The sequence below is a fragment of the Chaetodon auriga genome, chromosome 24 (assembly GCF_051107435.1).
Source record: "Chaetodon auriga isolate fChaAug3 chromosome 24, fChaAug3.hap1, whole genome shotgun sequence".
Classification (NCBI taxonomy): domain Eukaryota; kingdom Metazoa; phylum Chordata; class Actinopteri; order Chaetodontiformes; family Chaetodontidae; genus Chaetodon; species Chaetodon auriga.
This window is the reverse complement of record NC_135097.1, coordinates 3,138,606-3,154,495: the sequence shown is the minus strand read 5'-3', so window position 1 is coordinate 3,154,495 and position 15,890 is coordinate 3,138,606. Positions and strand designations below refer to the sequence as shown.

Below are 15,890 nucleotides of genomic sequence, written 5' to 3'. Positions count from 1 at the left end.
TGTGTCCAGATACAGATCAAAACGGAGTACACTGTGCGCCATATGACGTGCAGTGTGGAGTGTTAAGTATGAATTTCAAAGAAATGATTCAGTGTGGAATGATTGGTTCATACATGACACTTATCATATGAGGGGAGTTTTGAAATGACAAAGTGAACACGTCTGTTCTCTTTCATGACTTATATTTCCTATAAAACAGGAATCAGAATAAATACAGTACAGGTTATTTGGACTAAATTTCAACCCTGACGAAATATAAACCCAAAAAACCCGGCTTGGTCCAAATGTGACAGATTAAGTGTGATAACTAAACAATATGTTGACATTGAAGCTTCACTTTTGGCCTCTTCCACCTTTAATCTTCATTTTTGGCTCCGATTTGTGAGAAAAAGGCCCAATTTCAGCATATTTTCCAAATGTAAACTGAGCAAATTGACACGTTGTGATGCCGTGCTGTGGCTTATGAAATGACAGGTGAAAGATAAAAAATCTTTGAAGCTCTTTTTCAGTCAAACCTACAAGGTTTACAATCATATGTTAACTATTAGTTATATCCCCGACTTTTCACCTTTGCACTGTTGCAAATAAATGGGTTTGAGAGCACATTAATCGCTCATTTAACCACATTTCTTCTCTGGTTTGAGTTTGAACAATGTCAATTTCAGCTCTGTCAGCTGTGCAACAAACATCCTTCTAGCCCCACGCCTGCTAATATGAGCCAATATGGCCACATGTGTCATCGAGTCCCCATATTTGGGGGTGATCTTTACATTCCTTCCACGAGGACCTTCTTTTTCTTCTTCCTCGGAGTCTTCTTCGGGATCTCAGTTCTGTTGCTGTTGCTGTTGCTGACACTGCTGGCTCTCTTCATCTGGTATATTACCTTAGCGGCTTCATCAGAGAGAGTCTGCAATATTAATGAATTTATCATTAATTCATTCAATGTTTATTGAAAATAAACTTAACTGATAAATTAAATGCAGGATTACCTGGGATTCTGTGGTGATGTCATCACAGATTATCGTCATGGTGTCCATCCAGTTGCCATAGATACTTTCCTCCTTTTGGATTGACCTCTGCTTACTGTGGGGCAGAAAGAGGACGTGTATGATGACGAGCGACACCCTGAATACACCAGCCCTTGAGCTTCAGACCCACAGGCCCAGCCTTGACCCTTATCTTAACCTTAGTCTAAACCTTATTCTAACCTTAACACGAAAACCCAGTCTAAGTCCAAAATACACAGTTAATGGTCAGGTGGACGTAAGAGACGATACCCCATAATGTGAGCAGGCTGCCAGGTCACCGACCTGACTTGTTTGAGGAGGTCTTGTTGTGCTTTCAGCTGACTCTGAGCTTCCTGCACTCGACCCTCCATCGTTAAACTGGCGCAGAGCTGAGCACAGTGAACTCCAAGCACCGCCATGTTGAGGCTGCCCACCCAAATCCGGCTTCGGGCAGAGGAGATGAGAGGAAGATGGATGAAGTGATTCAAGGCAAACACAGCAGATCACATTCTGGAGACTCAAGTTTCAATCACAAAGCCCTACGTTGAGTATAAGCCTGTTTAAATGTCAATATTTGATCATTAAACATGACTGAGAATCTAATACTGACTTTAGTGTCAACTGTAACATAACAATAACTTAAGGTCAAAACCATGAAAGTTCAGTATTCAGTCCTTCAGTGTTACCTGCAGGTGGTAACTGGTCGCTGCTCAGTAATGATGCGAGTGACTCTCCGTTGGTCTCTGGCCTTGAAGCTCAGCTGGAGTTGGAATGGAAGTGTCTCTCTCTGGTTAAAAACTGTCAAACACATTGACGCACGTCATGTCTTGGCCTGACAGTTGTTTCGTACCATTGATTGGACTCTTGTCTTTGGTTGCTCTGTAAAGAAACTAGTGCTACTGAGAGTGGGTTGCCTCTTACCATCCATAAACTCTGGTTTTACTGCAAACTCTACGGTGATCTCCAGCCCTTTGGTCACGTTCCCAATTTCTTTCACCAGTTTGTGATTGTTTTTATCGTCATATGGAAAATACCTATGGGAGAAAGAGAGAGGACAGGCTTAAAAACCACCATAAAAGAACTGCTTTTTCCAGATATACATGCAGATAAACAATAAATGCATGTACATGGAAGGGGGGAAATTAGGAACAGATAGCATATATTTCAGCATGGAGGACTGGACCAGGGACATTGGTTTCTGTGTTCTTTTCATTAGTAGGCTTACATACAAAACAGTCCAAAAAGTGCCTGCTACTGTGTTTTTGGTGTCAGCCACCACTCACACTCCTTCAGGAGCAAGCAGGGTTGCTGTGGCGCCTGTTGCAAGGACATTGTCCATGGAGGCTAACTGGATCTCCGCTGCAACCGTGCCGATGCTCACCATGTTCACCTGTGCAGCAGACGGAACAGAAGTTTAGTCAATCAATGATTGACTGTCGCTCTGTCTTCTAGTGTTGCCTTTAGGAACACCTATGAACACATTTTTCTTCACACTGAGTTGGACACACGTTGTACGAACCAGGTCTTTTCTACTCTGACCCACCCTTTGGCAGAGCGATGCTTTGAGCTAAACGCTGATGTGTAATACAAACACGCTACAGATACAAAACCACTAATTGTTTCTTGAGCTTTCTTGAGTAATGTGAACACACTGTTAACTACTGCCAGTCCTGCAACATTAAACAACCAGGTCAAAGAAGAACATGTGCAAGGTTACAAGGGTATAAGGTTGCGTCTCACCCTTCCTCCAGTAGTGTCTGCGAGTCGCCCAACGTCAGCCAGGCAACAATCTGTCCCCTCAAAAGTCATCACTGATATTATGACTCTGGGACAAGACAAGGATTACAAGCATTACAAGACATGAATGGTCACCACAGCGACCAAAATCCCCTTTATGAAGACATCTATGCATCTACACAGCAACACCTTCTGTTCATCGTACAACTGTGGAAGTATGCTCTGTGTGTGTGTTTGTGTGTGCGTCCTCACCCACTGGCCACTGCCTGCTCAGCCAGTTGTCTGTAGAAATATGGAGTAAGAGACGAGGACAGACAGGGAGTTTGCTCTATCGTACCCAGTCCGATGTTGGCTCTGCCATCAGTGCACAGAATCACCTGCAGGACAGAAGCCTCCTCGTCATTGCTGTCACTTATAAAGGTGGGATTGAGTTTTGTCAATCGTCATCAAGCTCTCAGAACATACCTTTAAATTCCTTTAGACTCACTCACCTTTGACCCAGGGTACCTTGACGCCATGGCAACCGAGGCTAACGCTGCAGGACCAAGACTGGTAGCCCCATGTTCCCTGAAACTGAATATACAGAAACAAAGATTATATTAAATACAAAAACTTTAAAACTTTTAAAACTTTAAATCTGCCATCATTGCCACACACTCAAATCCTCTCCATCATCACTTACTCCTTGACCCTCTGTATCAGTTGGTGGTGGGTCTCAGCAATGCAGTGTGGGATGTTATAGGCCACACCCTGTTGCCATATATGGTCATAGTCAACCAACGCCCAATCCCTGAGAGTGAGAGGCGTGCTAGTGCCATCACCATATATTACAACCTGTGAAAAAGAAATAGATGAGGAGAAGGTTAGAGGGCGTTTAAGTCTGTCAGCATCTCTATTAGACTCTAAACCATCTGCTGTCATTCACCACAATAAAGGAGGAGACTGACATTACTGCCTCACGGTGGTTTGCCTCCACCAACCAATCACATGGCAGTTTACATCCATGCCTGTCATATATGTAGTGAAAACTACAATAAAGGATACTAAGTGTATTTGTTGACCTTTGACCTTCAGGATATCGAATGTCATCACTTCATGATTTTATCCTGTGAGACGTTTGTGTGAAATCCGGTCTATGAATTCTTGATTTATGGCCAAAAACATGTTTTGTACAGTCACAGCGACCTTTGACCTCCAAAGTTGAATCAGTTCATCCCCAAGTCAAAGTGAACTTTTGAACCAAATTTGGAGACATTCATGAGATACCATGCATGCAAGAAAGGACCATGCGTATGTACAGAGAAGGGGGCGAACATGCTGCGGGATGGAGGGTAAACCTGAAAACATAATGCCTCCGGCCACAGCTGTCACTGACGCAGAGTCACAAAAATAACTTCCACAGAGCTGATAAACCATTAAGGAGAGCAGGAAGTCTTCTCCAATGACAAGTCGAGTGTTTTCACATTAGCATTGACTGGTCTGTCTGCAGTGCATGCTCTTGGTGTTGTAATTTCTTGAGTGACATAGTCAAGATGTCTGTTAGGTGGCTAAAAGTCATTTCCACTCTCTCTCTCCCACCTCATTGTTGAACGTGACCAGGGCCACTCTCCTGTGGGGGGTCTGCTGCAGCAAGGATGACAGCGCCCTCTGGAGGGCATCCTGGATACCCTGAGGGGGGGAAACAGTATCTTAGTCATCTTTTCAGATTTGAGATTTTGTAATGAACCAAACAAACAAATCAGCGTCTCACCTCCAGTCTGGATATGTACGCCTGAGATCCGCTGCCGGATGTGACCTGAAGAGGAGCCGACATGTTAGAAAGATGAATTATTTAAGGTAGTATTTTTAATTTAGTTTCCCTTTCTTTCTTGGAGTGTTGGTCTCTGGAGGTGGCGCTCTTTTATGTATCTGTCCAGCCATCGCGACTATTAATGCTAATGCTAATGCTATTCAAAAGTAAAAGATTTAAAACCTACAGCAGCTGCAGTTAGAGAAAAGTCAAAAAAATGAATGTAAACTTAGAAGCAGAGTGTTTTTTTTTGTTTCTTTCCTATGTCATTAAACGTCTTACGATCCCTGTGATTTATCTCATGATCTGTTTGAAAGGGTCCAACCCCTCAGTTTGGAAACGTTGGATTAAAATACAATCTAATAGTATCATATATAATAATTTGGCCACACACACACACACACACACACCTCTGTCGTCACACTCATGCTGCCAGAAATGTCCACACAGAACACCACCACTGTGTCCTCCAGGTTCTGGTAGTCGTCGTCGCTCTCACTCGGCAGGTAAAGGTCATCGCTGTGCACACCTGTGCGCTGACCGACACACACTCTGTTCACGCTGTCGTTCACGCTGTTTTCACATCCACAGAACTCACACACCCACACCTGAACGAGAGGAGGGGAAGGAGGAGCTGTTTGAGCTTTCATTTCATCTCACTGCTCGTTAGTTTTAACCAAAGCGTTGAGAAAAAAACGCATTAAAGGCAGCTGCATGCAACTCACGTTTGCCTGCATGGAACTCAGACATGACAAGGCAGCACTACATTTCCCACAAATCACTGGATTCTGAAAACTCTCCAGGCCTGAGGCTGCTTAGAGGAGGAGAAAAATAAAAGAACGATGAAAAAAACAATGAAAACAGGAGTAGTGGCTATCGTTGCGGTTAGGTCTGCAGAGAGTGAATGTAAATCTATATAATTTCCCCTGAAGTGACAGAAGCATGGCTGCATGTGTCCTCTGACCTTGGCTGATGTCGACCAGCTCTCCAATACTGAGGGAGACGACGTTCACGTTGACTTTCAGCCTGATTTCTCCTTCCTGCTTGTCCACTGATGAAACATCACGAAGGAATGAAAAAGTCAGTAAATGTAACTTTGAAACACTTTGCTTAGAGGGAGTCGGGGGGCACAAAGAGAAAACTCACGTCTGGGCGGGACGGGAGGAGGCAGGGAGGGAGACCCGAGTGGAGGATGATGGATGGGGAGAGGGGGGAGCGGCAGGGACAGAGGCCGAGGTTTTCTGAGACGGCGAGGAGGCAGCGGAGGAGGAACTGGACCTTCAGACAGAAAGAAAGAGCTAAAGAAAAGAAAGACTGTGCTGCGTGTCACGTTTTAACACCAATGAAGATTCAGGATGAAAGCTTTGTTCCAATTGTCCAATCATAGCTTAGCATCTAGAGCCAGGCGTGCGCAGCAGGCTGCTGCTCATAAGCTGCAAACGTTAGCATACCTTGCTAACTAGCCTGTCTCCACCTGCAGTAATAACCATGACGTCCAAGGCTAAGGAGCATTTCATTCGACAAAAAAAGGCCTGATCAAGCTTCTGTGTTGTATTTTCCATTACATGGAAGCCGGTGTTGGATTCATCACAGTTTAAGCTAATCTTAGCAGCTCTGTCATCGATTAATCTGCCAGTTTTAAACCGCTGTCACATCCACAGCACAGGGTGAAAGCAGCGTTTTATCAAAGAAATGCTGGCTTATTGTGCACGGAGGCACAGAATCAACAGAAACTTGTGGCTTTTTGTTTTTCTGCTTTGCTTTTGTGCTTTTCAACGATCAAATGAGGATCTTTTCGACTGAGCGGCAGCGCGGCTCTCTTCTTCTTTTACACTTACATTTATTTAAAAAACCTTTTCTTTGTGTGGACTTCCCCCTTAACCAGTTGCTATCGGTACATCTCCGCTGTGCCTCTGTGTGTCTGTGAGTGTGCCCACACACACACACACACACACACACGCACACACACACACACACACACACACACACACACTACTGCTCAACATGCTTTCCTGTTATTTCACTTCAATACTCTTGAGAATGTGATGAACAGAAAAACAACGGTTTAGAAACGTTGACCTTTAATCAGTGTGTGTGTGTGTGTGTGTGTGTGTGTGTGTGTGTGTGTGTGTGTGTGTGTGCTGTTTAACAGTCACTTTGCTGTCATACTGGTGCTCAATAGGAGAAACATGCTGGATGGATGCTGGGAAAATGAGTTCAATAAGACGGATTAATGGGCTAATAAAGATAAATTAAAGTCCGCCTTCACTCAAAAATCAGTTTTTTCTTCTTGTTCTCACAGCTGAATGTTTGAGCTTCACTGTGCAGAGTGACGGATGTGCAGTTTGACTCTAGAAGGAAGGGAAATCCAGTTTTAGAGAGTCGGGTCTGCAAGCATTACAAAGAGTTTGGAAGCCAGTCCTGGTCAAATATTCAACTTGAAACTTGAAGCCTTTAATGGACTTTCCAGGAAAAGATGAGGCAGCTGATGGATTCAAGGTTTTGTCATGGGGAGAGTAGCAGTATTTTAAGGATTTTAACGAGATTTTTGTTCAAAAAAACACATAAGACACACATTTTTACTCAACATACTGTGTTTTATACACATCTCTGGAGGGGATCTTTAAGACAGAGTTAATCAAAGGGACTTCAGCTAGAATGAAATGATCCTAATAATCCCTTTATTTCAGGAGACACACAGTAAAGGTGATCAGAGTCTAATGCACGATCACCCAATGATTAGCTGACATGTCTCCACAACTGTAAGTCAGGGAAGAAGTTAGAACGTTCTTCACAATAAAAGCATTAAATATCAAAAGGACAGGACGGTGAAAACATATCAACAAAAGAGAAAAACAAGATCAGAAAAGCAAAGAAATGCATATATATGTGCGCTTTAAAGAAAGCTTTTATTAAAAAGATGGACATCAGTTAACTCACCTGCTCCATCAGGTCTCCAGTCCTGTACGACATGACTGCAGGCGAACTCCATCTGAGTCACATGAACTTAACACACACTCACACCGGCGTGGGCGTCAAGAACAAGCTGAATCAAGCTAGCGAGGACGAGAAAGAGAGAAATGTGAATGTAGGATGCAGAAATCAGAGAGATCAGCAGAAAGACGGCTGATCGGCTTCCTGGCATTGAGGATATGTTGTCTCCGTGTCAGCTGGGGCCTCAGTTTGGTTATTTTTCTGGTAAACAGGTGGGTGAGAAAAACCATGAAAGCAGTCATTTCCTGTTTGAGCAACTGTAAGGCTAAGTGGAACAACATGGTAAATCATGGCTTGTTTAGGATGAACATCAGCACGCAGAGCGTTTTTAATGTTCATAACTGACTTAAACACACGCAGTCGTTTCAATATAAATTATACAGATATACAAAGCTGACACCGTGAAGGAAGTAGAAGGCATTTACTGCAAGAAAGTCTGTTCTGATCATGAAGCGTTTATTCATTTTTAAGGCGTATTATCTATTTTACAGCCAGCGATAGAACAGGGTGCAGAAACAGGCCAATCATCGGTTATTTCAGGGTCAAACCTCCGACAGCATCGAACCACGGGCTCGCCTGATGATCACTGCAGGACCAAAAGAGCTAGAGCAGCAGCGGTATATGACTAGACTCCAACGACCTCCAACAAACCAGGTGCTATCAGTGACCTTCATAGCAACCCCACACAGGTTAAACACCTGGGACCCCCGCCAGTCAGTCAGAACTGAACAAGCCTGCAGCTTCAATGAGATGCTTTGCTGATTTCTTTCAGTTTTCTGAACATTGTTGGATTTTGGACTGTTGGCCAAACCAAACAAGTAATTTGAGACTCTGAGAAACTGGGATGAGCATTTCTTTTAGACACAAAGAGATCAATGCCGGCGGCATCGTTTCACCGAGCTTTAAACACGTTGTGGTCCATTGTGGCTGCAAGTCTGAGCCTGTTTCTGTGTCCTTTGTGCCTGAAGTGCACGTATTCAGCTTCTAAAATTAATGGTTCCTTTGGTTTTTCTGTGTATTACCACAGAAGTGTCTGAGAAGCCTTTTCTCACACTTCCTCAAGATTTCATAGATCACACCAATAAGTGATTAACAAGAGTGTTTCCTGACTCATCAGCATGAAGGAATCAGGAAATTGGCGTTTTAAACTGAAGAGCCTTTCTACGTTAAATGCCTTTTTTTTGGTCTTTTAATTAGATTTAACTTGAACTTTGACAGTAAATATCACCAAAACACAACTGAGGTCAGCTCATGTGTTAATGTTAAAGGAACAGTTTGACCTTTTGGGAAACCTTGGCCAGAGTTAGATGAGAAGATTGATGCCACTTTCTGTCTTTGTGTTAAATAAAGTTACTATAGCAGCCAGCCATCACGTTTGCTCAAGCTGTAAAACTGAAGAGTAAAAACAAGAATTAGCCATTTTATGTGAACTGTCTGCAACCAAGGAATAAAATAATCCCCATAGAACAGCTGAGCTAGCTGCCCCCCCCCCCCCTCTAGTCTTTATGCTAAGCTAAGCTAACCCAGAACGGGCTATAGATTCATATTTAACATACAAGCATGAGTGTGGTATCAATCCGCTCCTCTGACGCTCAGCAAGGCGGCGAGGAAGCTTATTTCTCAAAATAAGTTGCTTAAAAGAGCAAATCTTCATAACTCCTCCACCTTAAACGAGTTCATCTATACTCAGTTCATAAACTAACAGATCTTCTTACATTCTGGCTCAATATAAATACTAAACCCGATAATAACGAGCGTTCATTATCACACTCTGCGGATGGAAATTACCAAGTAAACCTTTTGCCGATTCTCTTGTGGTAAAATCCTGGAAAATGTTGTGCTAGCAGTCATTTTACAGTCGCTGACGGCCTTCTGTGTGTTAAATACATGACAAACTAACCCTGTCTGATGTCTAGACATAAATAAATCTCATTCTAAAGGGAACACGGGTGAAATTTTACACTTTATACAACTTTAAAGCAGGTAAAGATACTTGGCACACACACACACACACACGCACACACATTACAAGGAAAAAATTACCTTTGCTGTGGCCTTTGATCAGCAGAGTTGTAAAAACTGAAAGCAAGTGTTTGCACTGCAGCAGGTTTATAATGTACGTGAATGTGTGGGCGTGTTCAAAGCCTGGGAGGTGATGCTGCGCGTGTGTCAGGAAGTTGGTGCACTGGGTTTGCAGCATTTGTAGTCGAGAGAAATGAAAGTTAAAAGGAAGAGGAGAGACATAAGACAGAGATCAGTATCAGCAGACGATTTAGTCTGAACCAAAGAGAGAAAATCACAGAAATGATCAATTTTTAGCAAAGTCTGTGTGTGTGTGTGTGTGTGGGAGTCCTCCAGTCTCACTGAGTTTGACCTTGTGTGAACTACAGTGACTGGAACGCAGTAAAAACCACACATGGACATTATTTACAGTACTGAAGTTATTTTATTCGATAGAATTAACACTGTAGTATCAAGAAAGTGCATTTATTCCACGTTTAGGATTTGCTACACGTGAAAGAGAAATGAGATGACAAATCATTAAATATTAGTGGTTTTAAAGGAGCACGCCGGCTATTTTACACATAGAAATCAGTTTGCTTGTATTAATAGTTCTGTGTTGTATTTCATCAGTTGTCATGAGGAATGTTCAGTTCAGGATTCAAGCTCTGAGACGCTGACCCGGCTACAAGAGTTCAGCTAAACAATCACTCACATTAACGATGCTAATTTTATTCAAGTCTTGCTAAACCTTTACAGTATCTCTGAACCTGTTAATCACATTTAAAGGAACATACCAGTGTTTTTTTTCTTGCTTTTGACCATTTACTAAATCTTGTGAATAGATACGTCAGCTTTTAGACAGTTCCTGTCTTTCAGGCTACAAGTTTCTGGTTGTTTACTGAATGCATAGTATGAAAATTAGCTTGGAAAGGCTTGAAATGTGCTTCATGGTGGTACACAGTGAATGTTTAGTCACATTATTTTTTCTGTGTCGTGGTCATATTAGTCTGCTCAGATTCTATTTGCTGGATTACTTCCGCCCTTCCAGCGACTCCAGCACGGCTCTAAAGATGGCGGCCACAGCCACAGCGCCGGGGTCGGGCAGGGTGAGCCGCTCGGCTGCGACGTAGCTGGCTCGCCCCGCCCTCGCCGTGAGGTAACGGGTCGACTCCGCCCCCGAGGCCGCTTTCTGGGAAATGAGAGGGAAGAAAGGCAGAAGAAAAGGCCGCTCAGGGAATACATGGAGACACTCTGCAGCAGCCTGACGATTAAAGCATGTTAATGTACCTGAACAGCAGCCTGTAGTACAGCCATCTGTCCACCAGGGGGTGCTGCAGGTAGCTTCATCAGCTCGTCCACAGCGGGACACAAAGCATCCAGCTGGACAGGGAGCAAAACAAAGACAGAGATGTGTGTTGGCCAAACGATATATAAATCAATCAGGAATTTTTAAAAACGGCTGAGAAGTTGCCGAAAAATGAGAAATCAACTCTCTCACCATGGTTCTGTCTCCAGAGTCAGCACCACCGTATCTGAAAGACAGTCGACAGAACGTGTTTAACTTTATCGAGAAATTGTTCTTTAATTAATTGTAAAATTACAAAAAAAAATGACAAACCCTGAGAACAACTAGTTTTTAGACACCAGTGTAAGCAGGTATATCAAAAATAAACACAGCCGCGCACCTCTTCATAGCCTCTGTCCCAGCATGCATTGCACTCGCCCAGGCTGCAGCGTTGCTCCGCCCCTCAGTCAAATGACCGGCCGCCGCGATCAGGAACAGACTGTACAACTGGAAGACGCATGAAGAAGAGTGTGTGAGTGTGTTTGTGTGTCTGTTATCGCTTAATGTCAAAACGTAGGAAACCAACCGCTCCTGAAGACCCGCCCATCTTCTCCTGCACCAATCCAGCGAGGACTGACAACAGTTTCCCAGGGCAGCCGGGGACCACATGATCCTGGAGCCACTCCTGAATGGCTGAGAATTTTCAGGATTTTAAAGTCTGTTCAGGGGATTCTTCATCATGCATTCTTCGTCTTCATCAGCTTGCATGTTGTTATGCTGCTGTTGAGGCTTCACACGGGCTCTTACCTCGAGCAGCTTGTGCGTGAGTGTGTCCACAGTCTCCGTCCCCGGCCGCACGGTCCAGGGAGTTCAGCTCCTCCTGCTTTTCCAACAGTGTGGAACAAACCCTCTCTAACGCTTCACGCATCACAGAGCTCAGCGGGCCTGGCAGAAACAAAAAACATTCACTCACAGATTTCTTTTATCCAACATCCACACAAGACATTCCACAGAGGGAGGAACGGGACTCTAACCTTCAGAGTGTGTGTCGTCCTGTGGTCGCGTGGTCGCGGCTGGAGGGTCTGCGATGTAGCTGCGTCCACTGACACGCATGCTGCTGAGGTTCGGCCAGGCGGGGGCGCTGGTCTTTGCGTCTGTATGGGACAGGGGTGTTGAGGTGGATTTGTTACCTTTGGACAGAACCAGACCAGGAGCCTCCACCTGTCTTCCAAAATGTGGAACTATTAGCAAAACGAACGTGTGTGACGTCCGTGAACGCTCACCAAACAGTCTCAGTGTTTCCTGGTTGGCCCTCATCAGGCTCAGCGACACTCCCGCCATCTCCAGCAATGTCATGAACGACCCGGACATCACCCTAGCCACCGCCACACCGCGGCTCTCTGCAACCGTAGAAGCCGCCGATCACAATCCCAGACAAAGAAAACTCTGGAAGCAGAACCTTCAGCTGCTGCTGCCTCTGCAGGTGCTTTAATGTGATGAGCAAATGAACCCATAGTCACCCAGACACATGATGGCCGCTCGAGTGACCACGGCCACCTCCAGACAGGACAGAGCTCCGAGGTTGTTCACGCACACGACCACGCCGTCCCCTGTGGGACAGAAGACTCACACACTGAGATCAGAGGCAGAACGGCGGCGTCGCATTAAAAAAAGAGACGTTAAACTCAGAGGACCTGACTTCAGAGGCAGGTGTGATTGGCTGTCAGGGTTGGTCATGTGATCTATCATGGTCTTCACCACCTCGTCTGCAGATGCCACCTGATTAATGACAGATAAATGTAAATAGAAACAGAGGATATACAAACAGCAGGTTTGGGCTGCTACTGGCTGAATCTGAATCACCTTTGACCTTTTAATTCCAGCTTCGCCGTGGATTCCTGAAGAAGACGGAAAACACCGTCAGCATTTCCACAGTTCCCTCCCGTCATTCATCCCACTCAGTCTTTCCTCGCTCTGTCCTTCTTCCCTTTTAACGTACTTTTGGTTCACGTTTTACCCTTTTGACGTTAATTACCAATTTTCAAATTATCTGTGATCGACTAATGAGTTCCTCCTCCTCCTCCTCCTCCCATCTCCTCATCGTCGCTCACCCAGTCCCAGCTCCATGTCTCCTGGCGGCAGGTCAAATGACGGCAGACATCCTGGAACGCTGCACGGAGACAGACTCACCCCCAGCGTGCCTGCAAACACACACACACACACACACACACACACACACACACACACACACACCAAGCGTTAAATAACGAAGGCATCCGAGTGTGTCCATCAAACTCTAAGAGAGAGACTCACCAATCCCCTTCAGAGCCTCTGTCACTGTGGAAACAATCTGGTCCAATGAGCAGCCTTCTTCTGCGAGAGCACCTGCCAGCTGACAGAGATTTTTAAACATTTTCATTGACAAAAATAAAAAAAAAAACATCTGTGTGGTTGAGTTGCATGATGGGAAATGTAGGCTCCGAACCTCAACTCAGACTAGGAAGTAAAAACCAGTATATCTGGGCCTCTGCTGCCCCCAACCTCAAACAATGAGGCTGAAAGCTCCGGAGAAGCAGGAACAGTCAGGAGACCTTGAGCTACAGACTTCACTCACACACTGAACCTGTCGCTGCTCACCTTGTGTATGAAGATGGTGCCGCACAAGCCTCTCCTCCCGGCCTTACTGGGTCGGTCGAAGGCGCAGTCCTCTGCGACTATCACCATGTCAACCTCGACGCCGTGATTACGGGCCTGCTCTGCGGCCAATCCGAAGTTGAGGCGGTCGCCGGTGTAGTTCTTCACGATGAGAAGGACTCCGGAGGCTCCTGAGGAGGGCGGAGGGTGGACATCCTTCAGTTAACTGCTGTGCTGCGTGTGACAGACTGAACATCAATCAGTACACACACACATGCAGCAATCAGAAAGCCAAAAGGCCCTGGAGGACATTACCTGCATTGTGCAGTGAGAGGATGGCAGCCAGGATGCTGGCGGGAGGTGGAGACGCAAATACTCCACCTGCCACAGCCGCTGAGAGCATCCCTGCCCCGACATAACCTGAGACAGAGGGAGGGGACGTAAGAAGGAAGAGCTGAGGCAGTTTAAGCTACTCGGTGTGCCATTTTAATATGCGTAAGTCCTACCTCCGTGTGCCGGCTCGTGTCCGGACCCCCCTCCAGACAGCAGGGCCACTTTGCCCCTCAGGTCGTCCAGATCGGACCGAAGCACGACTCTGTGGCCCCTCAGCAGAGAGAGGCCCCCGCTGGCCCTCACGAGGCCGCAGAGAGCCTCGTCCACACAGGTGTCTGCTGAGTTTATCAACTTCTTTTTGGGCTGAGAGAGAAGTGAGAGCACGTGCATGTTCGTCAATGCATCAGTCATAACAATGACACCGCCTCTGCACAATGAGTGCTTCCAGGTTTGTGTGTGTCAGACATTAACAAACATGTAATAAATTACAAGTTTACAGAAGCTGCACAGTAAGGTTTTATCTGCAGCACCATGACAGTATAAAAGGTGTGATTTGCAGCTTTTCCTTCGGGCCCGTCATCGCTGCAGTGGACTCTGATCCTTTAGCAAGTGTGCAAAGCAGCGCTAACTCAACCATCCTGACCAAACACTGCTGTCCTCCTTCATGTCAGCACAAATTCACAATCACAGAGACTCACTGGTCTTCACTGATGCTCGATAATATCTGCTGAAATTCATTTTTTACCTCCATTTTAACTTTTCTTGCTTCTTTTCCCTTCCGACAGCAGGTTGAACCAGATGAGTTAAGCGGCCAGATTGTGCGAGCATGAAACCGGATGTAAATCGGGTTTATCTACAAAATAAAAGCGTGGGCAACTGCTTATTTCAGCGGGGGTGAAGAATTACGGTGTCCATCTTAAATAAGAAAAGAGTTTTTACTGATATTTTTTATCTAAATATGCACTGAAACACGACGTGTAATTTTCTCTTTAGCTGAAAGTAAGTACAAGGCGGTTTGGCTTTTATTTTGAAAAATTGAGAGGAAGTCTTGCTTCATTTTTTCAGTAGCTAAAGATGTTTGAGACGACCTCATGGACGTCTGTCACTCCCAATTTTTATTTCCTGTGTCCCGGTAAATGGATAAAATTGGAGGGGGTGTGGCAATCAAAAAGATCTTTTTGTACTTTTTAAAACTTTTACACAGTGAAAATTGAAATAAAACAACAGTGAAGAGTATTTTATTCCACTGAACGCTCTGTGTTCCTCTGTGAACCAAACTAATGTCAGCACAGGTGTTTAATAGTGAATGCGATGCAAATTTCACCGTATTTACATATTTGACAATATTTAAATGAGAGCTCTTAAATCTACAGTAAATAAATATAACTGGTTCAACTCAGTGTATTTACTTATTCAATTACATTTACGACTCAAATCAAATCGCCTTTAAACATAATGAGATTAAACATGGTGCTCATACAGGTGTTCATTATTGTGTCCGCCCTCATGAAGCATCAATGACCCCGCTCACTCGGGCTGCTCTGTAAACACATCGAACCAACCCTCCGGTTCCTCCTGCATGACGTACGGAGCTCAGCCAGTCCGCACCGCTCGGCTCAGCTCGGCTCAGTTCAGCTCGGCTCGGCTCGGAACCGTCCAGAGCAACATGCAGGATGGCGAGTGTGGAGACAGCCGCCGAACACGAGCGTATCCTGCGCGAGATCGAGAGCACAGACACCAACTGTATCGGGCCGACCCTCCGGTAAGTAAGTCCCGGGCGACTGTCCCGGCCAGCCCCGCGAAAGCGGTCGGACCCGCGGCGTCACGCAGCTGAGGGAGAGTGGCTAGCTGAGGTTAGCGCCAAGTTAGCAACTCCTCCAAGGCTCCGGGAGCTTGCTCAAAACTTTAACGCTCGTGTGTCCATTATCGGACAGCTAGCCGGCTAACTTTAGCAAACACAAAAGCCAGCTAATTTACATTATGGACACCGGCGTCCAAAGCTACACGATGAGTCAAGACTATCTGGGGTGGCCTAACGTTTTTGACCCGACATTGACCTTTTATGTTGGTCGCCAAAGTTTGTCAACTCGTCCGGAGGTGTTTCAGC

General features: G+C 45.3%; 3 protein-coding genes across 4 annotated transcripts in view; 1 reads left to right on the top strand and 2 right to left on the bottom strand.

The window, feature by feature from the left end:
* Positions 1 to 146: 146 nt before the first annotated feature.
* Positions 147 to 9,598, bottom strand: LOC143317092 (circularly permutated Ras protein 1). The gene is made up of 18 exons (XM_076725047.1): positions 9,571 to 9,598; positions 7,474 to 7,589; positions 5,680 to 5,811; positions 5,498 to 5,584; positions 5,259 to 5,344; positions 4,944 to 5,141; positions 4,495 to 4,539; positions 4,323 to 4,412; positions 3,427 to 3,578; positions 3,236 to 3,317; positions 2,997 to 3,121; positions 2,748 to 2,832; positions 2,291 to 2,397; positions 1,929 to 2,041; positions 1,694 to 1,805; positions 1,311 to 1,451; positions 990 to 1,083; positions 147 to 907 (listed from the first exon to the last, which is right to left on the bottom strand). Exons 2-18 carry the CDS (start codon positions 7,523 to 7,525, stop codon positions 767 to 769), a joined length of 1,842 nt encoding a protein of 613 aa, XP_076581162.1. The 5' UTR covers positions 7,526 to 7,589; positions 9,571 to 9,598; the 3' UTR covers positions 147 to 766.
* A 357-nt stretch (positions 9,599 to 9,955) lies between these two features.
* Positions 9,956 to 14,592, bottom strand: tkfc (triokinase/FMN cyclase). 2 transcript variants are annotated; one of them, XM_076724729.1, is made up of 17 exons: positions 14,529 to 14,592; positions 13,957 to 14,146; positions 13,766 to 13,870; positions 13,454 to 13,641; positions 13,130 to 13,208; positions 12,928 to 13,017; positions 12,680 to 12,714; positions 12,511 to 12,595; positions 12,337 to 12,426; positions 12,100 to 12,216; positions 11,851 to 11,970; positions 11,624 to 11,761; positions 11,403 to 11,509; positions 11,217 to 11,323; positions 11,030 to 11,063; positions 10,819 to 10,911; positions 9,956 to 10,720 (listed from the first exon to the last, which is right to left on the bottom strand). In XM_076724729.1, the coding sequence occupies exons 1-17, from the start codon at positions 14,532 to 14,534 to the stop codon at positions 10,562 to 10,564; spliced, it is 1,743 nt and encodes a 580-aa protein (XP_076580844.1). In that variant the 5' UTR covers positions 14,535 to 14,592; the 3' UTR covers positions 9,956 to 10,561. The 2 variants fall into 2 exon arrangements, with proteins under 2 accessions (XP_076580844.1, XP_076580843.1); XM_076724728.1 differs by having other exon boundaries at positions 12,511 to 12,714.
* Positions 14,593 to 15,381: 789 nt separating this feature from the next.
* exoc6b (exocyst complex component 6B) overlaps positions 15,382 to 15,890 on the top strand; it is a 77,580-nt gene continuing 77,071 nt past the window's right edge. The window contains exon 1 of the mRNA XM_076724726.1: positions 15,382 to 15,545. Within this exon, the coding sequence (XP_076580841.1) occupies positions 15,457 to 15,545 (89 nt within the window). The 5' untranslated portion in view covers positions 15,382 to 15,456. The remainder of the gene's footprint in view (positions 15,546 to 15,890) is intronic.

Bases quoted from the DNA above. Each gene is read 5' to 3' on its own strand.
- LOC143317092 (XM_076725047.1), bottom strand. From the start codon at position 7,525: ATGGAGTTCGCCTGCAGTCATGTCGTACAGGACTGGAGACCTGATGGA. The intron at 2,833-2,996 runs GTGAGGACGCAC...GTCTTGTCCCAG, and splicing joins GAGCAGGCAGTGGCCAGTGG to AGTCATAATATCAGTGATGA. The intron at 1,452-1,693 runs GTAACACTGAAG...CTCTGCCCGAAG, and splicing joins CGACCAGTTACCACCTGCAG to CCGGATTTGGGTGGGCAGCC.
- tkfc (XM_076724728.1), bottom strand. The intron at 13,209-13,453 runs GTGAGCAGCGAC...AATCTCTGTCAG, and splicing joins GCACCATCTTCATACACAAG to CTGGCAGGTGCTCTCGCAGA. The intron at 11,762-11,850 runs GTTAGAGTCCCG...TGTTTCTGCCAG, and splicing joins GGACGACACACACTCTGAAG to GCCCGCTGAGCTCTGTGATG.